The sequence below is a fragment of the Triturus cristatus genome, chromosome 3_1 (genome assembly GCF_964204655.1).
Source record: "Triturus cristatus chromosome 3_1, aTriCri1.1, whole genome shotgun sequence".
NCBI lineage: Eukaryota > Metazoa > Chordata > Amphibia > Caudata > Salamandridae > Triturus > Triturus cristatus.
Window position 1 is genome coordinate 999,137,391 of NC_140583.1, and position 27,931 is coordinate 999,165,321.

At 45.7% G+C, this 27,931-nt stretch overlaps 1 protein-coding gene across 2 annotated transcripts in view; it reads left to right on the forward strand.

Annotated features, from left to right (window-relative positions):
• The first annotated feature begins 8,872 nt into the window (after positions 1 to 8,872).
• Positions 8,873 to 27,931, forward strand: part of CD164L2 (CD164 molecule like 2) — a 133,465-nt gene continuing 114,406 nt past the window's right edge. For both annotated transcript variants that reach the window (XM_085646431.1, XM_085646430.1), the window contains exon 1: positions 8,873 to 9,157. In XM_085646431.1, the coding sequence (XP_085502557.1) occupies positions 9,064 to 9,157 (94 nt within the window). In that variant the 5' untranslated portion in view covers positions 8,873 to 9,063. The remainder of the gene's footprint in view (positions 9,158 to 27,931) is intronic.

A 27,931-nucleotide genomic window follows, 5' to 3' on the forward strand; every position in this document is an offset into this window, starting at 1 on the left:
AGATAGCAGCATCAGCACACATTCTGGTCCTGCAGCAAAGCTCCTGATGCCAGCAGGAGGGAGATGGACTGCAACTTCCTGCACAAAAACAATTGTGGGAGGCATATTCCTATTTCTATGTATGCTGCAGACTGCAGCACCCATGGAAAGAGGATGAAATTAGGAGAAATAGAGATATTTATCCTCAGTACGCCTCCCTTGGGAAGGTGTAAGATTTGGTGCGTTCCCAGTTTACAAGTTCTTGCAAATCTGGGAATACGTCAAAAACCATGAGAGTTGCATGGGAGCACCCATGCAGCGCCCATGGAACTCCTTCCCAGGGCAGAGTAAGCAACTGCAGCGATTTGCACTGTGTTGCATTGCTCCACATGTTTGGAGCCTCTCAAAGCCACGCAAGGGGGCTTTGAATGGCTTCAAAACCCTGTCTTAAGGTTTAGTTTGCTCCTGCACCACGTTGAATGGGCGAAGAACAATGCAAATGGCCTCATACATAGGTTCCTCAGTATTTAAAGTGCTTCACCACCCCAGGCCCAATCTGTGTGGATGGGTCCTGCAGGGTTGCTATTGGTGTCTCGCTGATCTACCACTGATGGCTGAGAAGGTGACCTTGGTGCAGCTGCTTCTCCATGGTCAGTGTCTTCTTCGTCACACTGCTTGCCACTTCGTTGACCTCTACCTTTAATGGCGCATATAGTATTGAAGAATGTGGGCTTCCAAACATGCCCTTTGCCAGTCGGCACATTCAGGCATGACAGTGCTTCAAGACAGAACATGCTTATCTTAGCTCCTGTCAGTAATGTCATGCCTCCAGGCCATCCCTCATACTCTCTCTGTGCTAGAGTGGCAAATCCATATAGGTCAATTAGGTGATCACTAACAGAGTGCCAAATACCAGGGAAAAAGCTCAAATTAAAAAAAAATTGAAATAAAATCAATGGAGCCAATTGCATTGTTCGCCTTGTGCAGCACTTGTTGGCAGCTAGTATAGCCCCGCGTTTGCCGCCATGCCCGCTCTGCAAGTATTGGCGAGGGTCTTACTGAAATAGCCTTTTAGGAACAGAGTGATCATTAAATATTTCCATTACTTAACCCAAGTTGCAGGGTAGGTGGTAATGGTTTTCACAAACTCTTTGACAGGCTGCCATTTGAGCGAGGGACTAGTTTTCACTATGAGATGTCAGAATACCCCGCCCTTCTCCTGCGCATCTCCCTTCCCCTTGACTTGAAGCGCCTAGTCAAAGAATTTTATCTTTTTTTGGCAGTTTGCCACGGCTCATGACTGACCACTGGTGGACACCTAGGGGTATACATATTCACCCCTTCACGTGTGTGCTAAGGGGCAACGTTTACCTACGCTTATATGTATCTGAAGTTGCCCTGAAGGTATTTCAGAGCAATAGTCTAGTTGCCTCTTGTACAAAGATCGCGGTACATGGGCAAAGTAATTACCTATCAATAATCTTCATTACTCCAATTCTTCCTTCCTCGTCCCACTATTTACTTAAGTGAGTTGTTGGTGGTGCTCCTCCCCAAGCCTCTTTCTTTGTCTATTATCCTTCTACAGACTCTATCTCCATAAGGTGCCCCCATCCATTCCACTTCCTGTTCGCTTGATAGAAGCCCATAAACAAATCGTTGATGAAGGCTTGAACAGGGAGGGAGAGGGGAACGTAAATCATAGGACAAGGAAGGAATAATCGGAGTAAAGTCAATTACCACTAAATAATCCCGACATTACCTCTTCCTCTTCTTCCTCGGCACCTTCCTAACCTAAATGAGAGTATACGGTAAGCCTACATGTTGGTCTGCTTAAAAAGAGACAATTCACACCAAGGAGCAAAAGTACTACTTAAATCATAAAGTTTACGTGGAAACACTTCTGAACCCACAACATAAAAAGCAGATGACTTACAAACACATCTGTAATTTCCCTACTGCATCACTGCTTTAGATAACCTATCTGAACAAATATAAATGATAAAAGTCTCATGAGATAAGTTCAATATATAATATAAAATAAATGGTGAAGGCGAAGCACACGTGACAACCTTACATATATCTCCCATAGGCACACCAGCACCCTCAGCCCATGATGCTGTTATTCATCAAGCTGCTAGAGCCTGTACAGAATCAGGAAAAACTCTCACCTGCATCTGTGTCAGCTACTGCTATCCCTGATTTAATCCATCTAGCCCTAGTCAATTTAGATTGCTTGAGACCTCTTTTAGCAGTGCTAAAATGTAAAAATTATGGGGCATATTTACAAGGGGATATCGCCACAGCGATGTTCTGGTGGCGATATCCCCTTCTCCTTATTTACAAAGCACCGTTTAGCCAATTAATGTGACTCAACGCTGCCTTGTAAATAAGGCCCCTTTTCACGCTTCACTTAGCATGAAAGGGGCACGCAATGGATGTTGCAGTGGGAAATCTGCCGCAACACCCGTTGCTTTTTGACGCTGTCCCATATTTACAAGGCTGGGGCAGCACCAGAAACTAATACCAGGAAATACCTGGTCTTAGACTGGCGATACGAGGAGAAATTATTAAGTTGTTTGCTCTTTCCATGTAAAGAGCAAATCGAGGTAAAGGTGCCCCTTCCTGCACATAAACAATCGTCCCCGCAGCGCAGGCACCCATGCAACATGGTGCAATGGTGTCTGCGCTGCAGCTAGGCAGCTTTATTAGCACCAGCACTAGGGGATACACAGGGGTGTGCCGTATATTTGTAAATACGATGCATCCCTGTTTTAAAAATGTTGGAGAGCTGCGTTACTAATTTTGGCGTAACAACACGCTCTGAAATTGTATTGTAAATATCCCCCTGGGTGTCTGAGTGCATATATATTTAAACAATTTGTGCTGGTATACCTTAATCAATCTAACTACATCTACATGATGTTAATCTTAATCTTCATTTGAGACCATGTTAAGGACAGGTGCAGCAGCCTCCTGTTCTCTATGGAATGCTGAGTTAAGCCTAGGAATATAACTAAGATCCAGTCTAAGAACCATCTTATACTTAAAATGATTCGCTCTGCTCTGAATTTTTGCCAAATCTAAGGGAAAGAGAAGATTATGAGGGAATGCATACAAGATAGTCTCTGGCCAGGAAACTACGAAACATCGGTGCACAACAGCAGAGGATTTAGAAATCTCAAGAAAAACAGGGAGACTTGATGATTTCCACAGAATCCTAAATTGTTGTGAGATCTGTTGAAATACTTTACGATTGAGTGAGTAGTTTTGGGATGATTTGAACTTCAGAGTGCCTGAACTTCGTCTTCACCTGTGATATAAGCAGCCCTGACAAAAGGCAAATTGTTTTCTGCCCAAGACCATATCTGAAAGTTGAGAAGATTCAATGTTTTTTGACCCCATCTCAAACTGATTGTCCAGGTAAACTTTTATTGCCAAATTGTCTGTCTGAATCAGTAGATCCTTGCCCTTTAACGCATCTGCAAAATGCTGAGGATCTAACCATTGCACGCTCATTTCCCGCCACTTGGAGGAGCGAGTTGCCTCCCCGTTGGACCGATGACCCTGAATTGTCTCTGATCCCTGTGTCAAACCCCACCCAATACTGCTGTCATCTGCTCTCTAAATAAGTAGGTCAGAGACAATAAAGTTCCTGTTTACAATATTGATGGATCTTCCCATCACTGAAGGAGATCCTGAATGTCCTGAGACTTTGGAATCATCCTTTTGAAATCCTCTGAAAGAGGAGATGATTGTTGAAGAATGTGGGCTACCACTTGTACCTGGAATCAGGGACAGATTTGCTGCTTGAAAAGAAACCGAAATAAAAAGGAATTAACAGAAAGCCTTGAACACCTTAAAGATATTTTGTTACCATACCTTCCTGGGCTTGATGCCACTCCCAGGCTGTAGCTGTGTCCTTTTCTGCTTTAATATCCTCTTCCCATCTTTCTGCCATCATTTTCCTCCAGTAATTCTGAAATAGACCCAAATGTCTTCCTACTGGATCTGCGTGATTCTTTATAGCAGCATAGTGCCCGTGCTCTGTACTGCTAATTTACCAGGGGTGGCTCCTCCAATAGGGCAGAGGAGCGTTGTCCCACTGTTTTCTCGCAGTGCGAGAAGCGGAAACATAAAATGGTAATAAGTACTATTTTATGTTTATGCTTCTCGCACTGCAAGAAAGCAGAAGGGTTTGGTTGTGGACGGGTGGGTGGGCGGGGAGGTGTGGTGTGCCCACTCCTGAGGGCGCAATGACTGTTTGGGCGGCCCTCTGGGGCCGCCCAAACCAGTCATGCGCACTCTGCCCTTTCTCTATGCACGCTGCAATGCAGCCGACCACCCCATAAGCCCCTAGCTGCGCGGCATCCCTACCAATCACAATTCTGCCATTGCAGCGTTGTGATTGGCTTAGGGGAGGGAGTCTGCCTGCTTCCTGTTCCTGCCGGAGGCAAAAGAGCAGGAGTAGGAGCCAAGAAAACGCGGGTCCCGCACAGTGGACAGGTACTTTTTTTTATTTATTATTAAATTTATCCCCTCCCTGCACGACCCTCCCTGCACAACTCCCCGCCCCCCCACCAGCGATTACTGCCGGCTGCGACTGTAGTTTACCAAAGGAACGATTAGACAGATCAGGGCCATGTGAGTCCCAAAGGACAAGGGCCCAGGGAAATAAGACAATCTACACAAGACAAGATTCAAAATCCAAACCATGAAGGTATATTTCAAATTAAGAATAATTACAATAAGCAAAAAGGAAATTGGTTAGTCATTTCAAATCAGCACAGGCCTCTATCATAAAACAAGAGAAAAATCAAAGTATGGATCAGTATGAGGACTGGGTCTGGGGAGCTTCGTAAAAGCTCTGGCACACTTCCCAAAAGTATCATGTTTTATAGGTTCAAGGGAGTAGCATGGTGTGAAGTCGCACATTTTATATGTTCAGGGAATTAGCATGGTGTGAAGTAGCACATTTCATAGGTTCATGGGAGTAACATTGTGTGAAGTCGCACCATGGGCTATACTAATTAAAAGTTACATTACATAAACCAACGTACTCGTCATTTTGGATGAAGGACAGGAGACACAGCACCCTAGTGGTTGTCACGATTCCACTAAGGACTTATCATGGTCCCTCTCAACAAAAAGGGCTGCTCAGCCTCAATTTATAATTTACTGATTTGGCAACCATCATTGATTGTCTTCTGAAATACTCTGAATCGTGCAGCCATTAAAATTTGCAGTTATTCTTTGACATTTTTAATAAGAACCATTGAGAAGCTTCAATTGACAAGGATATCTTATTTCTCCGCTTTGAGAAAGTGCATGAAACATTTACTTATTTATTTAAGACAATCTACTTGAGCATAACCTTGAAAAAGTCTTAAAAGGATGAAACGTGTCGGCTGAGAATATCCATGAATCAATAACAGCAATATACTGACAAATTATTGCTAAACAATTGCATCTTAAATCAGGAGATTGACAAACAACTGTGTTTAGATTGAAGATATGATGTATTATTTCTGTGACACTGATTTGAAGTAATAAGTCAACATCATTTTCCTGAAGGCCTGAAGTTTGGAATAATTCGGGGGTACCATTTCTATACTATAGGAGTATCATGATTGTTGCATATATTATGACGCATTAATGGATATACAAATGAACTTAAGCATATATGGATCAAGTTGTACATAAATAATTAGTTCTTTGCTATTCTGTATGTTTTGAAGAAACCAATCAACATCGCAAAAATTGAGTTACATGAAATAGGCTCACTCCTCTAAAAACCTGCCTAAAATAATAAACTAGTGTTCCCTTTAACCTACATACAAGGGGAAATGATATTACACTACTAAACACTGAACTATTAATTAATCAATAGCAGCGCAGTTGGACCAACCTATTAACTTACCATTAGGATATAGGGATAGAAACCCTCCCCCAATGGACCCAAATTTAATGTAATTTTTAACCACACCAATGGTACCCCAAAAAAATTGGAACCGGGATAACCACGAGGTATTTTCAAAATGTAATCTCCCTGTCAGGATTAGATCATTATCCAAAGTGCTCCCTGGAAGATGGCTGAGCCCAACCTCGTTATAGGGACCACAGTGCGGCACAATTCTGAAGCATGATACCAATAGGGTGTGTGAGGGTCCATAATAAAATATTGAAGATTTCCAAAGGAGCAATCGAACTAGATCATCACTTTTTAATTGAGCATAGATTTGTAGGATACCTTTTGTAAGAATGATTTAGAGTAGGGAGACAGTATCCTACAATCCTCATCACCGAAACCTTTCTCTCTCCCTTTCCACTTGTCCATGTGGGTTGTCTTTGATTGGGTGTCATATTTATGTCTGTGTTAGCTGGTTAGTGGGAATTACTGCTGGATACACTCTTACTAAGGAGGCAACATTTCATAGGGCCAACCCTACCCACTTTGGGCATTGTCAAGATGGCAAAAGTCTTCGGCCACACTAAGCTTGGGCACTGAGGGTTCAGTGTGTGGGGGGAATTGTACTATAGTAATCCTAGTGTCCCCCCACATCTAACACTGAACTCAAGGTTTGAGCAGTCACTGTACCCACAATTAACTCAGAGACAAAAGTCTGTTAAAACAAAAGAAGGTTTTTCCTTTAAGAAAATAGTAGACACATAAAAATTGTTTTGGCATCCTGTTTCCCTTGCTTTCAAGTGTGCTGACAATTTAATATGTAAACCCAGCATACCTGTTGATCAGGATGTAACAGCCAATCATGATTTAACTCTGTAGTATCAAAAAGGATGCTCACAGCCCCCACCCTACACATTTTGTCAGGTTCGGAAGAGTCATCCCCGCCCGTTTAGCCCAGCTTATTATTTGCTCCTGGGAAGCGTTCCACATCTTTGCACACCTGTTCAAAAGCGTATTACTAGCTAGCAGCAATGGGTGAGCAAATGCAAATTTAGCCGCCTGGGACTTCAGGCAGGGAAAAGGTACAGTTCTAAAAGTTACTTTTCCGTAATATTTATTAAAGATCCAACTTTACCATTGAATGGGATTTTAATAACTATTGAAAATAGTTGTGTTATTATTTTTCTAGCTAGTCCCATTCCTGAGCTACAGTACTAGGATTGTAATGTGTACTCTGGCTTTCTACATAGGACAGCTAAGCTTGCCACAGTGAAAAATAGTTTTTGAGTTCTAGTCACTGTAATAACATGTTAACATTATATTTATGCGTGCCCTACTTTTAAATACCATGCACCCTGCCTTGTGGGCCACAAGGCCTACATAGGGGTGACTTATTCATATTTAAAAGAGAGGTTTTGACATGTCAAAATTGTTTATTTTGTCAGGTCAAATTGCAATGTTTGAATAGTCAAGCTACAATGGTAAGCTTGAAGCCATGTTTTACTTTGTCACTGTATGGAATGACACAATAGGTTCTGCAGTCCATTATTGACTTTTAGCTTACAGTCCCTGGGTACACTTTGTGCCGTTTTCTAAGTAGAGACTTATAGTTACATTAAGTATTCCAATCAGGAATATGTCAATTCAACCATTTTTAAAGGGGGGGGGGGACATAGGCAGTTTACCACAGGTTAGCAGAGTTAAATGCAAGGAGTTCTAATGCCAGCCATAATATACGGTCACGCAAAAGGTGAAAAATAATATGGGGTTAGAACGCAGAAAAGGCGGATTTCCTACACAGTTGAAGCTCGAATGTTCTTTGTAGCAGCACAGCATTTGTGCAGGAATCCAAATGCCAATAACTGCAACAAATAGAAAACGCTTGCAGCTGATCGCCTGGAATTTCCAATGGGGTGTCCTCATGTTGCACCAGGGCCCTCTCTCCACACCAAGTATAACCGGCTTCTCGCCTCCAGATCCACTTATCTAAACCCTGTGCTAGATTTCGCTTACCTGCTCTCGTCCTTACCCTCCACCTCCAAACTCAACCCCACCTACCAGCTCCTACCGCCAGTTTAGGTTCAGTTACAGGGCGATCCCATCCTGTTACCCAGGTCCCTCGGGTCCCCATCTCCTCACCGGCAGAGCCTATGTACTGCGTGGCCATCTCACCCAATGCCCTCACCCTACCCACACCTCAGTGGCGTGACAATAGTGCTGCGGCCCTAAAACAAGTAGCAGGGCTTTAAGCGGGATGAAAAAATTGGGAGGGTCTCTCAAAGGGGCGTAGTCAATACAATTAAGGGCGTGGCTTAAAAACATTTATGCTAAAAATCTTTGCTGAGCACAGTGTGCCGCCCCACTGGTATTTTGCTGCTTCTGTCATTGCATCCAGACATATAATACAAGTAACATTTCACCTACAACAAGTCAGGCCTATTGGCTTTGACAATGGTTATTAGTCACGTAAGGTAAATAAGCAACAACTATGGCTTCATCGTATATAATATTGAAAATGCTTCAGTTCTGAAATGATGAAACTGAAAGAACTATAACGAGTCTCTTTGAAGTTACATCAAAGGCAGTGAAGGGTGGGACTGCTGCAGATTAAAGATTTGTTTCGTACCCTGAGGGTGAGGGCAAAGGGGCCCACTCTCAGCACCTGCTTTTAAGAACTGCCGGTACACAGCACCGGCAGGACCCGGCTCCCTGAAGTAGGGGAAACTACCCCAGCCCCTTGCTTTGGTGGTATGTTAGATTCCGTGGAAGTGGTGAGCACCTCACGCCCTGGGCCCTGGCGCCGCCCACCACACCTGCTGCAAAATTGATTGGCAGCATCCTGCCAGCCTATGTCCCGACGGAGACTCCCGCAGCCCCACTTTCCTCGCCAGGTACATTGTGCCCCTCCTCCTCTCCATCACTCCCCCCCCCTCCCCCCCTCCCCCCAGGCGGCCCACGTCCCGCGGGACGGGCCATAACACAGCCGCGCGCACAGGTATCAGGTGCTCCCCTGGCCCGCAGCCAGCCTCTCCGGTTACTCCCGGAGCAGGATCGCTTTACAGCGGATCAGGTTTGGGCACCTGACAAGCAAACCGCGCTGATCAGAGAGGAAGAGGGACGCACCAACCCCTTCAGCGGCTCCGAGCATCATAATCTGGCGCCTCAGCTCGGCTGTACCAATGAAGATGCGACTCCAGGTCGGACCCTCGGTGCCTGCTTCCGTGGCACTGATGTTTCTCCTGGCGGTGGACGGCGCCTCTTCGGCGACAGCAGGTAGGGTGGCAGCGACGCCAAGCCAGGAGGGGCACACAGAGGGGCAGGGGCAGCATCGCAGGAATCGGCACCTTGTAGGGTACCGAGAGAGCAGGCTCCGGCACTGACGTGAGAAGAGCTGCTAGCACACAGAAGAGAGCTTGGTGTGGTAACCAGGGCTAGTAGGGTATCGAAAAGAGCAGTGCTAAATTTGTAAAAAAAAAAAAAAAAAAAAAATTAAGCGCCAGGGCCCTCGTCAGAAGCCCCACTGCAGCTTTCAGCACTCATTGCCCCCTGCCAGGACAGCCAATAATCGCACCAGCACAACTACTAACAATCACATTCTTACAAGTGTGACAACTCCCACTATTCCAGGCGCCCAGCACTATAAGGATTGCTTGGGCAGCAGGTATTGATCAATTTTAATGTATATTGAATTAATAAATGACAGTTGTATTGTTCATTTCTAAATTAGACATACAGGGCCACCATGTGGCACACTGTCATCAGTGCCGTGTTGACAATAAAGTGCCGGTGCCGAGCACCGGAAACCACTGGCTCGAATTTAGCCCTGGGTAGCAAAGTGAAGAATGGCACCAGGGTGAAAAGCCACAGTTACTGTACAAGGAGAAATAGCGCTTTCTGAACGACACGGCGGCGGTGGGCCTGGCCAGGGAGGGTAAGAAGTGTGCAGGATGAGGTGAAGTGCCGAAGGAACAAGCATGGCATGGTGCAAAGGTAACTAAGGCCTGGTATGGTACCGAGGACCTCAGTGCCTAGTGTGGTACAGAGAGGAGCCATGCCTGGTGTTTTCGAAGGGAGCGGTGCCCTGTGGGATGCCCAGGACCAGGATGCTGAGGTGAAAACATCCAGGTAATGGGCCCAGGGCCATGCAGGGCTCCAGTGAGCACTGGGCTTGTCAGGTTGCCATGGAGAGGGGGCCTTTTGTCTTACACGGGCTCAGGGTCTGGTGTTGCAGTAAGTGACGCAGGGTCTCGCAGCTTACTTTACGTACCGTAAAGAGCAGAGCAGGTGCCTCAGGTTAGGGTGTACGGGGTGCAGCGCCAATAGACTACCTAGAGGAGCAGGATAGGAAGGTGCAAAGGGGAGCCCCTGGTGGGGTACATGGGAGCACTCACAGCAGAACCCATGGAGAGCCCCAGACCCTGCCTCAGCTGGGCTCCCAAGGGGAGCTGCTCCGCCCTCAGGAGAGGCACTGGTGGAAGCACAGCAAGAAAATGGGACCCCCTTCAAATGAACTTCAGGTCAGGGAAAAAGGGGAAATAAACACTAACATATAGTAAAGCTTCCCTCACGACCTCTTTTTTTCAAACAAACAAATTAATTGCACACAGGGAAGAGATCAGGCCTAAAAACAATGATGCTACACACAAAATATTTTTTTTATAATAATTTTTTTGATAATTTTGATTTTTATTGTTTAACTTTTTTCAGTTTGTCTTAGATCAACTTAATCAATTTCTTCTTCTTTTCACATTTAAATGATATTTAAGAATCACTGGTTAAATTCATTACAGTGATACTGCATCATATAAACAGATGGTGGAAGCAGAGCCCAGCCTCGGGTAAGGTGAGGGGGGGGGGGGGAGGGGTCTAGCTGCTGGCCTGGAGCCGAGGGATTCAGGTCCAGCGCCTAGTTAGGGCACCGGTGGGGCAGACCTAGGCCTCAGACACTTGGCGGGCAGCAGAGTCTGAGAGGGTACCCCTGGGAATACTACCCGGCCTTAGAGGATGTGCCAAGGGCAGCAGCAGAGTCCGCCACTGAGGAAGTGCTGAGGGCAGCAGTCGAGAGGGCCATTGAGGTTCTGAGGTGGGCTTGACTAGGTACGGTACTGAGGGAGCGAAGCAGTGACGGGCACAGAGCCAGAGAGAGTATGGGAGTACAGTGGTGGAGGGTGGGTGGTTAGAGCAGGGATTTAAGTGGGCTGGGTCTCACCGGTGCTGAGCACCGGCAGTTTTTTAACTGGTGCCTTGAAACGGGCCTCTATCGGGCTCCGTTTCATGGCCTGGCACCAGCGGTCCTTTTTAGGTCTCGGCTAGCGAAGGCTGCGCTTGCGCAGTCTCGCTCGCGAGATTTAATGACTTGGAGTAGTGGGGCTTTAACCCACCCCTCTTCTCTCCTCTTCTCCATTGGCTGGCCTCTGAAATGCTGTTCAGCCATTGGAGAAGAGGTTCGTCGCTCCAAACAAGCCCCGTCTTTTTGCGATTCGGGGGCATGTTTTTTGCGATTCTTTCTCTGGGTGTGTTTAACACGCCCCCGAATCCGAAAACACGCCCCGAATCCGAAAACTGCTTGACCTCGGAGAAAGGCGGCGGTGTTTATGGTGTCATCCCCGTTGCTCCTCGGTGTGGTGTCCTACGTCTATTTGTGGAGGTAAATGGTTGTAATTGTTTCCTTTTCTGAAAACGTGGGCTTGGAACGTCAGGAGGAAGTCACTTGCAACCTCTCCTTTCCTCCCGTCCATGGAATGCATGATTTTAACATCCCCGAGTCACTTAACCCCTGACCAATCAGTAACGCCGTTCTGTGTTATTCTGCTGCTCCACCTCCTTTTCATTTCCGTCTTTTCGTGGTGGACTTTTGACCCATCTAACCAATATTTGCTGCTTGTCTCAGTCGTCTGCTGCCTGCCCTAGGCAGTGACCTGCTCTCTCCCTGCCTTACACACAGGACAGCGGAGGATGTTGTTATCTTTCACAGTACAGGCGCGAGGCCCCCGGCACATGGGCTGGTCATTTCCACTCAGAGGGGCGGGTTGTTTCAGGAGTCATTTATCACATGCGGCCTCCTGGCACTGGGACTTATGAGGCCCCAGGGGGTCAGCAATCCTGCTCCTGTTTTATGATTGTGTTAAAACACGAGGCACGTCCATTGGTCACAGATAAGGAAGCGCTGTTCTAGTCTGGCGCGTGGCCCAGCCCTGATACAGAGCAGGCAGGCAGTGGCGGCCTGTCATACAGGGCAACGCCGCAGGTCGAGAGACATCAATCACTCAGAAAGGATTACCCTGAGCTCGCCATCCTGTGAATATGGCCACACCATAAGTGCTACAAGGCTACCGCAAGTTAGTATACAGTGCTTTACAAAACCTGTATGTGAAATGAATGTGCTGCAACACTTGGCAAAAGCTTTATAAAGCACATGTGATTGGTATATTACATGCATGCCTTTTAAACTTGCGCTTTTGATAAAACCCTGGGTCTTATTTACAAGCCCCTTGCGCCACAGGTATGTCACTTTTTCCCAGGTTGAAAGTGACGCACAATGGGCTTGGAAATAAGCACCCCTGTATTTAGGATTATAGAGTAGTAATAGCCGCCCATCAGTATCAGCAGCAATAACTCCTTGGGTGTATGATAGCTCTAGAAATAATTTTGAAGTAAAATAAAAGTTTATGGGGTATTTGGAAGTAAGAACATGTAAAACAATTTTTTTACATTTTTTTTAAGTTGCGAATAATATACATTAATATCCCCTTACCTGGCAACTGCACCAGCATTATATTATTTTGCACAGAAATGTCCTTTTAGTATTGCTGAAGCAGGGTACTTAGAACTGTAGTAACATATCATTTCTAAATGAAGATAGGACTTCTGATTTGAACAAGTGGGGCAGGGTATCCTGATTGAGAAAACTAAACGTGTTTACAATGGTTTGCTACGTGACCTGATAAATACCCTGTTACTTGTTCACAAGCACCTTCTGACCAGACCCAAGGGCATTATGGGATCTGAAGTCATCTAACTGTCAGACCACGGGTATCTTGATTTGACCATTAATATTTTATTAAATCCTTAACTTTATTTCCTAATAATATTGCTTTCCGGTGACTAATTTGACTGGGGCATTACAAAAAGCCCATAGGATCCTACATTTTTTCAGAAACTAAGAAGTAGCATTGAGCATAGCATCTATTTCCCAGACTCCACTAGAACCATCTTTAAATAAAGATATAACGCTTGTCTGATTCATTTAGCTTGCTTAATACACTAGGGCCCCTCTAAAAGGAAGGGTCACGATCCCTCAGGGTTCGTTTCTAGAAACCTACACTTCTGAAAACCATTTCTTTTCCCGCGTGTGATACAAAATGGGGGAAAACACATTTCACTCCTCTCCTGGTTATTGACAGAGCTTTACACCAGGGCAAAAGCAAGGGAAAAGGGTTGTGGAACCATTCATAAATACGTCCAAAACATATTTTGCTAATAACTAGGGATCCCGGTTTTATGGTATTTTTTTTTTTAACACTTCGGTCTGCATTTATCTATATTTTTTTTGGGCCAAATCATTGGTATTTATCCTTATTTATTTTGTGTTTTAAAAAGAAATGGAGCTGTAAAATGGTATATTTCCACGTTTATTTAACTCTTGGTCGTGCACACATATATGAATGCCCAGGGCTCGAGTCGGGGTGCCACGCGGGTGGACCGCGTCCCCCCACTTATTTTACCGGGAGCTCGATAACTGGAGCAAATGGAGCCACACTTTTACTCTTTGGCCTCTCTGGGGCGAGATCGGAGCTCATTGAGAACGCTGCTCACGCGCTGGCTTCTCTGATGCAATTGCATCTAAGGGGTGAGCGGGGGGAGGCAATACGTCTGATGGTGCAAGCCACTTTTCGTGACGTCACTTCCTGTCGTGACGTCAGCGTCCCCCCAATTCTCTTTTTAGGACTTGTGCCCTGTGAATGCCAGTCATGTTTTAGCAAATTAAGCAGCCACTTTTAACAAAAGACTACCTTCACAGCTACATATTACTTTATAGTACAAATATGTGTTAGCATATTCCTGTATTTAAGGAAATCTCATCCTGTTTTTTACCTCTCCACGCTGTCCAATTGCTCAGCTGTTATCTGGAATTCATGACAGACAGCATGGAGAGTCTCTCAAAAGAAGCACCAGTTTCAGTATTTTCCCGCTTTTAAAAAATAAATACAGACAGGAAACACATTGTTTCCTGTCTGAATTTATCTGTAAAAGTCAGTAAACCCGGAAGCCTTACGTATAAACCCTTTTGTATTAATACTACGGATTATAACAAATACATCTTAGTTAATAAAAAACCCAATATTTGAAGTAAATAAAGTAACACTTAAAAAAAACCAATGATTTGCCTGAAACGTATTGCCATCTTTCTCATTTAAAAGGTGGTAAAAGCACATTTTGTAATAACTATGATGATTTCGGAATGTACTCTGGGCAGGTGAGCTGGTTACTAGCTTCATTAGGCCTCTCCTCAGAGCCGGCCTTTAGCATGGGCGAACGGGCTCTAGGCCCAGGGAACTAGTTTTCTGAGGGGCGCACAGAGCTGTATGCATTAAGGTCATGCCAACAGCAGTTCCCATCTCATCCTACTCCAGCCTTGTGTTTGTCCCTGCCTCTTCGTTTCTGTATGCTTTGCTAGTTTAAAGTGGCTTTAGCCCTTCATTATCATGCGGTGGTCGATGTTTTTAGCATCCCTTTAGGCCCCTTCCTTGTCCTCCATTGACCCTCTGACACTTGCTGGCACACATTATCCAAACATTCATCTGCGTGAGGCAGCGAAGCTATCAGGGATTTGGGTGAGCTGGTGGAGGTGCAGGGGTGGCGGATACAATAAAAGTTTTCTAATAAAAAAAATAGCTGTAACATTTTTAGCTTTATTGACAGCTGCTATGCTGCAGGGCTTTAAGAGAGTCAGTGTGTGGGTAACTGTGTGTGTGTTTAGGTGGCTCTGTGGGTGGCTCTATTTGTGTGTGGGTTGCTCTATGTGAGTGGCTCTGTGTGTGTGGGTGGCTCTGTGTGTGTGGGTGGCTTTGTGTGTGTGGCTCTGTGTGTGGGTGCAAATGCAATAGGTCTCGCATTTGAGAGTGATTAAGCTATTGACATTGTAAATAACAATGCTGTTTCTTTAAATGTTTTAAAAACATAAACAAAAATAATGTCAGGAGCAATGCCAATAGCTCTAACTTTAACAATGCCGAGACCATTGCATTGTAAATGCTTGTTTTTTTTTTTTTCCGGACTGCAGTGACAGCAGGCACATATGTGCTCGTGCTCACACTGCTCACTTCTCACTAGTGGAGAAGTTACGGCATGACCTCATGCCAGTTGAGCGTTGTAGGGGAAGGGAAATCCTTTAAAGAGAGTCATTTTCTCTCTGGATTTCCCTTCTCTTTTTGAAACTCAGGAGCAGCAACATAGTCGTGGTGTCACCAGGGCTTTAAGTGGAAACTTTTCCAATATTATATACAAGCCAGAGTTGCTGCTTATTTATCTTATGCAACTAACAACCATTGACAAAGCCAATAGTCCTGACTTGTTGTAGGTATAATGTTACTTGTTGTATCATATATTTGGATGCAATGACAGAAACAGCAAAATACAAGTCGGGTGGCACACTATGCTAAGCACAAATTTTTAGCTTAGGTGTTTTTAAGCCACACCCTAATTACATTAGCCACGCCCCTTTGAGAGACCACCCCCCCTCCCCCCAGTTTTTTCATCCCACTTAAAGCCCTGGGTTAGAGTCAGGCAGTTTATTGCAGTTTTTTTTTATATAGCACTAACTCGACTTACATTACACAAGAACGCATTCATTTTTGGTAGGCACGGGGAGTTTAAGTTATTTGCCCAGAATCACAGGATGTTGAGCCGACGCCGAGACTTGAAGCTGGATCCCTAGTTTGAAAGTCAGGGCACTAAATGAAACAGAAGTAGGTGAATACCGAGGGATTCAGGCCTGACAGGGATGGAGGAGAACATGACTGGCTCACACTCATGCGACTTTTCCTAGGAACTATTCCTGCCACTACCGGAAGCAATTCCTCTTCTGGAGGTCAGGTATTCCTGCGGGGGCAGTAGCTACTTCTGGAAGAAGAAGTGAGAGGGAGGACAATGCAAAGGAAAGTGACAAGAACTAGAAACAAATCGATGGATGCTCTTTAAGGACAGAAGGATAACGAGGAGGAAAGAAGACTATAAACAAGAGGATGCACAAGGAAGGGGTTCTGAGGCATGCGTGGGAAAAAGAGGCAGCGATATAGCAAAATAGACACACAGGCGATAGAAAAAGAATAGGAAGGGTGTGGATCTAGCTAGACACGATGGGGCAGAGCGAGGGACAGCGAGAGCAATAGAAATAGAAAAGTAAATTGGTTCTAGAGACAGAGAAATACAGACGCGGCAGGAGCGATCGACAAACAGGGTTGGATTGAGATTACAAATCGGCCCGGGCGAGCTAAAAAAAGAGGTGGCCACATTTGCATATTGCCTTTCGCAGAACACTGCTTCGGCGAAATTTTATAGAAAAAAAGGGTGGGTAAAAAAATTCACGGATTAGTTTACACTGGTGAAATACACTTGAAAACAAGTGAGGCCACTTGTGCTCAGGCCCCATGCCCCCGCTCAGTATGCACACATTATTTGGCAGGCCCAGCGAGAGAAAGGGAGTGACACCTCTTCCCATTGATACAGGGGACGTAATAGACACCCATCTGCCTGTAGAAAGGCCACTCAGGCACCCACTTGGCCGCTGGCAGCATCCGAACAACACAGACACCGCCCACATCGGCCCACAGACTGCGCAAAAAAGCAGCCCACAGCTGGAATTGGATACCGCCCCCTCGGGCATTACCCGAGTGCCCGCGTTACCAATCCGACCCTGTCGACAAATGCACTAAGAGACAGATAGGAAGATGAAAGAAATATCCATGAATAATAAATATAAATACAAAATATACACATCCGTAGCGAGTGTAAATATACAAAGTGCCCTAACAATATGCAGTGTATGTGTGTTAGATGGGAGCAGGGTATTTCCCGCTTTTGAGATTACCAGGTGCAAAAAGACCAGGCCAAATTTTATTATTCAAGAAACCTAGGCGGTAAAATTGTGTCTGGATCTCAGCATAGTATAGGGCATAAGAGAAGCCCGGCCCCTCCTACAGGACAGGAGGACTCCCACCTGGCCCACAGTCTGTCCCACCCCCCAAATAAATCCAGGTGGTAAATGAGAGTGGAATTTCCTCCAGATTCCGGGATAACCGTGCAGATGTGGATCCAGTCATACTGCGACGGGGACCATTTTTTAGAAATTGCACTTCAGAAGGTGGGGTGTTGCCTGAACCATTGAAAGTGGTGCCAAAGGTGCCCAAACAGCCAAAAAGTAAAACATGGGCCCTGGAAGGATTTCAGACGAAAAGTACTCTGAGAACCAACAGGACACTTGGACCTACCTGCTCGCCGATCTGCCAAAGGTGTTTTGCAGGTGGCCTGACTTCGTTGTAGCTCTCTTTACAGTCTTCTCCACTGCAGCAAATCCTGTTCAGTGGCTCCTCCCAGAAGGGGTATCCAACCTTGTGGAACTCTCATCGGCTATAGCCTTCAGCCTCACCCCGCTGGAGGTCTCCGACTTCCAAAAATAGACTAGGTCCAACTGAATAAATCTTCACCGTGATCAGCAGCTACCAGTCAATGACGCCTCCTACTTGGACATCACTAGCTGCCTTGTCCAGCTGAACTTACCTTCTCAGACATTTTTATTAAAAATGTCTACTAAATCCGAAGGTAAGTCGAGATCGGGCCATACTCCATTGTGGTCAGCTTTAAATTTCGGCTTTACTCTTGTCTTGTGCAACCTGATAGCGGTTGTTGCCACTTTTATTTGGAGGGTGCTTTTTTCACTTTAAATTTTAATAATTCATAACACTGGATCTACTAATTGGATTTTTGTCATTTTGGTGCCCTTTCATTTATTCAATTTTAGTATTTTTTTCTAAGTTGGTGACAAATCTTTTTGTGTTGTATTTTTACTTTATTACCAATTGAGTGCTGCATAAATACTTTACACATTGCCGCTAAGTTAAGCCTGACTGCGTTTGTGCCAAGCTACCAGAGGGTTAAGCACAGATTAATTTAGTAACTTATGTGGGTCACCCTTACATGTATTGTAGCTGTTGCTTGAGAAGAGTTCACACCCCCTCAACCAACAACCCAATTTCTTGCAGTCAACAAAAGGGCACAAAATAAAAACAAAAATAGAAAAGAAGCAAGGATAAAGTACTTGACTTCTTGTGACAATGTACCAATTCGCTGGAATAAAGACTCTGATAGCAGAAACAATGTACCCACTGCAACTTTCTCTAGGGGGAACTGGAAAACAGCTTTGTGTGTATGCGTCAAAATGTAATATTCAAAACATATTTTGAGCACTTGTGTATGTTTGAGGAGACTGATCACCATATGCAGGTAATCCTTTTCCTGTAAGACTAGTTATGCTACAAGAATGACAACTTTTGACAATGGGGTCAACTGCATAGTTCCTATCTATAGGCTACCAAACTTCCTACATTTGTATATTAGAGTGATTTGTATAGCTCCCATCCCCAAAAGGTCGCTCATGCTTACATTTATATTAACCAGCCAAAGAGTTTATGCATGGCGCTAGGTTTCATATACTCACAGGTACTGGTATACACTCCGTAGACAGAGTATACTTTGAACATACATGATGAGACACAGACTGACCTCAAGGAAGTAAGGACATTTGCATTAGGCGAGTGACACTGAAAAGTCAAAGGCCTCAGTCACAATGGTCTCTAATCAGCACCGCCAGGCCTCAGTCAAACTGGTCTCTAATCAGCACCGCCAATACCACTAAAAGTGAAACTTTTCATTGTAACACCGCTAATGCCGCTAATTGTAAAACCTTTCAAGATAATACCAATAACACCGCTAACCGTAAAATCTTTCATGGTAATAATGCTAATGCCTGTAACTGTAAAATCTTTTATGGTAACACCGCTAATACCTCTAAACATAAAGCCTTTTCATTGTGTTGCCGCTAATACCTCTAACCGTAACGATTATCATGGTAATGCTGCAAATTTATCGAACAGTAAAACCTTTCCCAATACCTATTGCTATAACACAGCCATCAATGGTCCTCACAGACAACTTCTAATAACTTGCACACTCCGACACCTCCACAAAACACATTCCCAGTGCCTCTGGCAATGACACCCCCAATGTCCTTCACAGCAACGACCCCTACTGTCTCAGACTCTGAATACGTCTCAGAATCACATCTCCCCTCTTCTCACACAGTAACACATCTTAACACCTCACTGCAAAAGCTCTCCGGTGCCGCTCATGGTAATACTACCAGTGAAACCTCACCCAATACCTCTTGTAGTTCTCCTTCTTGACTTTGGCAAGGCTGTGGCAGCTTGGCACAGATCCTGCTGGTACCCAGTCTACAGAGTCTCGAAGAGCATCTCTTGGTGCTAGGCTTTTGTGTAATGGTCTTCAGACATGGAAATAGATAAGAAAAACACAAAAATGGGGCTTGAGGAGGTTTAGAGACTAGCCAGGGTATACTCCCCTTACTCAATAATCAGAAGCACATGAGCCCTCGGGTCTGAATAGAGAAGTATGGCAAAACCTAAGGAAAGGCGGCCCACTTTAGGACGGTTTCCCTCACCCACCAAAGGAGGCATGCTTCATCATTGGGTAACCTCCTCACACCATGAAACCTAGACATGGTGCGGGCAAAAAAACCCTCTCTGAGAGGGAGGAGCTCAGGGATGTTTTATTTGCTAGGAGGGTATCTACTAAGTGCCCAATGTGAGCCAAAACGTGTGATGAGAGGTGCAGTGCAGCAAGTGAGTGAGTAAAATTAGCTACACGGTTCACCACATAACTTTATTCAGGCAACTATGTGCTAGGATGAAAAACAAAGGCAAACACAGCACGGTGGGGAATATTAGACCTGCTTGAGTTGCTTAGCGATCAGCATGTTTCAGCCCGTGACCCAGTTGGTGTCATGGCCTTCAAATAGATAAGCCGTTGTTCGGGTCCTCTCCCTGTACAGTGCCACTCTAGGCAATTGAGCAATCTTCCAAGTGCTTTCTGAGGCCAGGATAGCAATACAAGCGAAAGCATGAAGCAATGTACCTGAGGTGAGTGCCTTCAGCAGCATCCATCATTAAACCACTTGAAGGTACTAACAAAAAGCAAGTAGATATAAAAAGAAAACAGGAGGTAGAATGTAATGTCAACTGTCAGAACTGAGTCCAGAAGAAGGTAGGAAATCAAATTTCCACCTCCTTGTTGTTAATAAAATTTAGATTTCTTTGCTACAAGCTAGGAAAATTCTTGATTTATGGCAAGGACATGGAGTTGTCATTATACGCATGTTCAAAGGCTTGCTAGTTCAGCAACCATTTCATGCTCAATCAATGTGAAGTAGAAGGTCTGGAATGTGAATGCATTAGACCAATCTGCTGCATTCAAAATGTAATTTATACTGGTTGTATCACAGAGGCACGCATGGTTAAACCACGCGTGCCTCTAAAATGCTGCCCGAACAACTAATGCGCCCGCCTTAACAACACATTCCTTTACCATGCATGCCTTTACCAATCATGTCCTCACCACACAATTTTGTGGTAAATGCATAACTGGTGAAGGGATATGTGTGGTAAAGATCACACCCAAGCTCCCCGCCCGGAGCCCTAATAAAAACCCTGAACCTTCCAGAGCCCTAAAAACAACCCCAAAGCCCCTTGCCCTAAAAACAACCCAAACCCCTCACCCTAAAAGCAACCCCAACCCCCCTAGAGCCCTAAAAACAACACTGACTCCTGAGCCCAAAAACAACCTGACCCCCTTTCCCTGAAAACAACACTGATCCCCCCCTGAGCCCTAAAAACTACCCCACCCCTAAAAACAACCCCAACTCCTAAAACCCAAAACCCCCCAAAAACATTTATAAGACCACGTCCATGTCTTCCAATCCTTCCTCTTCCTGTGCCCGCCCATCCGCGCATCTAAACTGCGCACTGCCTTAACAACGCATATGCATGGTTAAGGCAAGCGTGGTTCTGCTTGCGTGAAAATGGCATGCATGGTTCTGCTTGCGGGAAAATGGCATGCGTGTCTCAGCCCGCGTTGTAAAGGCCATTTCCCTCCATGCCACAAACAGCAAAGGAGGACTAAAAGGCCTGCGCTCTGCAAGCTGAATGAGCACTGAACTTCAAAGCATCAATGCTCATTTAGGATAACAACCAACAAACCAATCTGATAAGGGTGTCAGAGTAATTCCTTCTGGTAGTCCATGTGTTGGGTAATTTGAGTGGAAAATGTGGACAGAGGCGTAAAGTTTTCCATCTCTGAAGAGCCTTCAAATCAATCAATCAACCAATCAATCAAGATTTATAATGCGCAGTTAATCACCCGGTAGGGTATCTAGGTGCTGGCAGGTCCCGGAGGCTTATTAGAACAGCCAGGTCTTGAGGGCCATTCGTAATTCCAGAAGTGAGAGTAATGTCTGTAGGTGCGTGGGGAGGCTGTTCCAGGTCTTTGCTGCGATGTGAGAGAAGCAGCGTCCCCCACTACTACTTAGATAGATGCGGAGAGTATAGGCAAATGAGAAGGATGCGGAGCGTGGTCTTGTTGACGGTTGGTAGAAGTTCAGGTGGTGGTTAATGTAGGCGGGTCCTTGATTGTGTAGAACCTTGTGTGCGTGGGTAAGCAGCTTGAGTTGTCATCTCTTCTAGGAGACAGTAGAGTTACCTGGGGTGGGGTGTGATGTTGGTTAATCGGAGAAGGCAGAGGATGAGTCTGGCTGCGGCATTCTGCATCGTCTGAAGTCTCTATAGGAGGTGTGTGGCGTTTCCCACGTAGAGGGCGCTGCTATAGTTCAGTCAGTTGGTGATGAGTGCCTGTGTCACAGTGCGTTTCATGTGTAGGGGTAGCCACTTGAAGATCTTACGTAACATGCGCAGAGCGAGGAAGCATGCGAAGGAGCTGGCGTTGATCTGTAATTTCATGTTGAGCTTGTTGTCAATGATGATTCCAAGGTTTCTAGCATAGTCGGATGGAGTGGGTGCACGTCCTAGGTCTGATGGCCATCAGGAGTCACTCCATGTGTTACTGCTGTTGCCGAAGAATCAAGATCATTACTTTTGTCTTGTCTGTATTCAGCTTTAGGCAGTTGTTCTTCATCCAGCCGGCAACACTTGTCATTTATCAGTGGAAGTTGGTTCTGGTGGTGGTGGGGTAGTTGGTGAGTGAGAGGATGAGTGGGTGTCGTCTGCGTAGGAATTTATGTTTAGACTGTGGGCTCTGATGGTGCTGGCCAGCATGGGTATATTGGTGTTGAAGAGCATGGGGCTGAGCCCTGGGGGACACAGCAGGCGATCTCCATGGGTTCCGAGGTGAAAGGTGGGAGGTGGATCCTCTGGGTTCTTCCCGTGAGGAAGGAGGTGATCCATCTGAGCGCGTCCCCTTGGATGCCATTCTGGTGTAGTCTTTTGATCAGTGTGTGGTGGGATGCGGTGGGGAAGGCTTCCAAGAGGTCGTGGAGGATCAGAGCTGCTGTTTCTCCTTGGTCGAGGAGGGTTCGGATTTCAACGGTGGCTGCAATCAAGGCAGTTTCGGTGCTGTGATTGCTGCGGAAGCCAGATTCTGAAGCATTGAGTAGCTGGTTCTGCTCCAGGTGTGTCATGAGTTGCTTGCTGATGAGCTTTTCCAGTACCTTCACTTGGTGAATGGGAGCAGGGATGTTGGCTGGTAGTTTTTGAGTTTGTTGGGGTTGGCAGAAGATTTTTTGAGTAGTGGTCTGACATTGGAGTGTTTCCAGGAGCAGAGAAATGTTGTGGTGGTGATAGAGGTGATGAGAAGGGTGGTGAGTTCCTGGCCGATCCTTTGTTTCCAAGGTTAAAGATGTGATGTGGGTAAGGGTTCTGTAAGAGCTCCCGAGTGGATGGATTCCATGGTAGAGGTGGTGTCCTTGGTGGAAAGGAGGTTCCGGGTGGTCAGTCTGTGGTTTGTGTCAGTTGCAGTGTTGCCATATCTATCGAGGAAGTCGTAGGCATCGGTTGGGGTTTTAAGTTTCTGTATATGGTTGCGATCTTGTCGTAGAAGAAGTCGGCGAAGGGAGAGGATGGATGGGCATCAAGAAATAATCAGTTTTTCAGACTAAAATGGGTGATCAAATCATCGGGTAGGCTGGTGTTCCAAAGAAGGCGAATGCTCAAAGGATGGCATTTAGGTCGCAGAGGTCAGTAAAGCACAAGAAGACTGCTCAAATTGAATGCAATGGACTACAACACACCCAAAATTACTGGTGCACCAAAGCTGGGTGAGAAAGGCAGCGAGGTTAGGGATTAGGACTGATAATATAAAGAAAGACAAAAGAGGGTTCATAAGCTCATCCTCAGTTGAAAGGAGGTGGGCACCATGTCTAAAAACAATAATTATGTTGGCGCAAGTGATGAAGGATAATAGGGGACAAAGGGGGTTGAAAGGTCACAGTGTACAAGTGAGGGCAGATGGGAGAGACAAGAAATTATAAAAATGCTGACAAATGAGTTATATGTATCATTAGCAAACTAGATAAAGGAGACTAAAGATAAAAATGTTAAGTACTCAGCATCAATTTTTTTTCTCCAAGTATAGACTGTATAAGAGATAGTCACTTTGCTGTGCTATCACTGATGTTCAATGCAGCACGGTGTACTGCAATGGAAGGCCTCTCTTTATGGAGGAATAAAATACAACACATGCTGTACTTGCTCAATGCCCCACTCATGGATAGCCAATGTAATAGTCCTCCCCCTCCGCTGACACATCACACCTGAAAAGTAGGTGCTTTTCAAATTTTCCTATGTCACCCAGAGGTAAGCACTTTGCGAGCTTGTAATAAAATCTTACGCACATGACATGGAGAGTTCCAACCTAAGCACACTGCATATATGGAACACCCCTTCCTCCTGCCCAAGAGCTAAGTTAGGCAATGCTAAAAAATATAAGCCACCTTTAAAAAAGAAACATGGGCAAAGTTAATACGTCTGGTTTTTATATGCCAACGTATGCAAGCAACATTTGTCTTTTGTTGCCATATTAAAGCCAGACCTATGGGCTTTGCTACTGATCATTCATTATGAATATAGAGTGCTCCAGGAGGCATAATGCATGTCCTGATTAAAACATCAAAACACCCTGCAGCAACGACAAAACAAAACAAAATGCATAACTTTTTATATGATGGATAGAAAATTGAATGAGTGATAATTCTTTTTACTTTTTGATGTAATATAGTCACTGTAGACCCCCTAACCCCAACCTATATCACCTGAAGGAGACTCCCGGCTCCATGGCAGAGTAGACCGCCCTTCCCCCACCATAACCTCTATCACTTCCAACTTCCCACTCTCTGCTCACCCTCCATTATGGACCTCAGTAACATCCGCAACTAAGATTTAAGAGTGGCAGCAGGAATGTCAGTTTCCAGATGGCAGGAACAATACCGGTTTTCAAGGAGGTGTTCCACATCATATCGTTCCAAATACTCGAAGAAAAACATGAAATACAAACCCTAAAAGACTTCCCAGCAACCCCTTTTGCAGAGCAATACCACTTTATGCGTAAAGGATCCCTCAAAACTGACCTACTCCTTTTCACTCATGACCCATTCTCATGGTCCACCACTCTTCAAAATCAGTTCCGCAACGTCTCACAATCTAGCATTCCCTATGGTGGCAAACTAAAAAGCACCTCTCCTTTCAGTCTTCCTGGAAGTCTCTCAATCTCCATGTTTGTTATTGGGAAAATGATACTCCAAGCGAATGATGAGATCTTGACCTTGATTGACAAAGTTTTCCTTCACTAAGACCAACACCTTTCATCCGATATTTTGTACTATCAAGGATGTCATTCCCTTCCTCCCCTTTTAGCCCCACTCAACAGACATAGCCCCTTACCTACTTCTCCCTCAATCAGCGTTGTACCCTCTACCTACTATCAGTGGCGGCTGGTGACATTTGAAAGTGGTGTGGCGTAAAATAATTGTCGTACTTCACTTAGGTGGGCGAGCGTAGCGAGAGCGCCTGAACAACCTACCCTCCATTGTTTTTATCTGTCTCTTCCACTGTCAGTCTCATCATTCCAATACCTTTCTCTACCATCTTACTATCTGTCTCATCATCACAATCAGTCTCCTCCATCTCCACTCTCTTTTCCAACATCAATACCTGTCTGTTCCATTACCACTTCTGGTCTTTTTCTCTCATCACTATTTGTCTGATTTCCCTATCTTTTCCAACACCACTATCTTTTTTGCCTCTACCTGACTCTTCCACCATCACTCCGCCACAATCATTGCATGTTTCTTCCTCAAATACTAGCTGTCTCTTCCACCACCACTTCTTTGCTTCTTTGGCATTGCATGTCTCTTCCAAAAGCACTGGCTAGCTCTTCCAACTTGGCGTTGTATCTTTTCCACCTCTGCTACTATTTTCACCATCCCTATAAAGAGTTTTCTTTTTTGAATTGGTAGGTCACAGTGTGTCACCTCATGCAATATGTGACTTCAGCGAGTCCCAAAGATAAATTAATTCCCAATGAAGTCTGATTTGGGGTTTAAAGGGTTACTAAAATATTGAACCCTACCACCTGCCTTCAAAATGGCTACTTATGCACGTTCTGGCTTTATTGGTTGGAAAACAGGGGTATCATGTGGAGTCCATGTGGGATTAGTGCCTGCTGTGCTTAATTTGTGCCAGTGGTTGCAGGTGGTGGGCGCTGGCTTTATTTGTGGGGACTGCAACTTATTTATCATCAACAGGCTTGGCCCAGAGCAAGGGTGATAAAGTCAAAAAAGGGAGAAAGACGGAAGTAAAACAAGGTAAGAAAACGGAGACAAGGGGATAAAGCAGGGATGCAAAAGAACCCATCAGTGAGTTAAACAGACAGGAAGTACTGGGTGGTGGAAGGAAGAGACATTAGGTGGAATCAAGAATAGGCAGCATTTGTAGTGGGCAACCCCAGCATGTGGGTGAGCTGGCACCAGGTTTCAACAGGAACTTTTTTTTGCTCGTTTATTTTTGCAGTTTTACATAGAGCGAACTCGACAAGAAGTCATCAGGGCGCTTTACATGATCACCAATTGCATTACAAACAGACATATTCATTTTGAGATTAAGTGACTTGTCTAGAATCACAGGAGACTGCGGGCAGACTCAACCTGGACCCATGGAACCACGTTTCAGAGAGATGCAAAGATGCCAAAACAAAACTAACCCATAATCCACAAAATCACCACTGACCTGTTAAATCTGATCTTTCCCAAACTCAAATAGAAACAGACTTCGTAAAATGTATTTCAAGGCTTCAATTACTGCTAACTAAGCCAGTCTTGGCATCAGAGCGCAGCACATATATAAGTGATCAGACATTAGGGCCCGTACACAAAAGCTGTGTAATAATAGCTTAAATGCGCTCATCTTCAATAAATACAAGTGTGAGAAACTGGCCTGCCTGTTCACGTCCCGCATGACATGCAGACCTTCGGCTGTAGCTCACAGGGAGACGAGCGTGATACCCTGAGCTCCTATCCGCTTCTCTCACACTCGAAGCCCCCCGTGCCTCTGTGAGACCCCCCTCCCCTAGAAACAGGGAGCATATTGTAACAAAGACCTGCCAGGAAATGCTCCACGACCACGAGGCCATCAGAGCGCTTAACACGCGAACCAGACGCTATGGAGTCTTAGCCTTAGGCACAGGGAGGTGAGGGGATGTGTATAAAATCACACTCTGTTGAGTTGTGTCCGGGACTGGAACGGGGCTCCCCGTCCACGGCCGCATCGCCCCGGTCTTCACCTTTGTACATTTCCATGGCAGACGCTGGCCACACAGGCAAAGTGCACAGTGACCCACTTATTTTAATGAAGAAAACAACAGTTTCTTGAAGGATTCCAAAGACCCGAGGATGCAGGCGTAGCAGAAGTTGTGCCCACAATCAGTGCAGTCAGCAGCGTGCATACTCACAGGGGGAGGTGGAGGTTAAAATAAAGGAAACTTCTTACCAGACCGGCTCGGGTCCACGCCCAGTCGCGGCTCGTGTGGGGGGGGGAGGGGGTTGTCGCGCGGGGGTGGGGGTTTTTAAATAACGTAATAAAATCAATCCTACCTGAGCAGGTCCGCGCCGCCTCGGGTCCGTTCTGGCACCTACACTGGAACAGCCCATCACTGCTGGCAAGACCCCTCTCAGCCAATCCTGGCGCTGGAGCAGCGTTAGGATTGGCTTAGAGCAGGCTTGCGCTCCGCCCGCCTGCCCATTAGGAAACCGAGGTTTGAGCCTTGGCTCAACCCTCGCTCTCCTAATGGGCATGCGCCAGCCTGTGGAAACACTAGTGCGCATGACTGGGCACGGCGCAAAAATTCGCCCTCCGTCCCCACTCATGCGCACTTGTGTGCTGCTGCCTGTTGCCCCAGAAAATGCCTGTCAGTCAACATGACGCCAGACCGTCCACCCCCTTCAGACTCTGAAGGGGGTGGGCGGTCCGACGTCATACTGACTGACATGATTGTCAGTTCTCCCTTGCCGTCTCTGAACTTAAGTAAACTGAGAGTTTACTTAAGTTCAGAGATGCAGAGGGAGCTGCGGGCGCGGGCGGGGGGCAACACCCCAACGCCCCCAATGGACGCACCGCCACTGCCTACTATACCTCTGACTTCACTCCCCACTGCCCCCTTTCCACACCATCCTTTCTGGTTCACCTCTCCTCTCACATAACACACCAGCATTACCCAGACTACATCCTCTACCACCTACCTCTTCACCCCTTCTCCTTCAGCCTATCTTCCCTATGTGCTGCAAAATTACATTCTCCTACTCTCTCCCTACCCCCTCGTCTTCAAAATCCCATCACAACACACTCCCCCTCCTCATTTTTCTCTTCCAACAACCCCCTCATCTCTTTCTCACCCCTCTGTCTCTAAAAGTGCTAC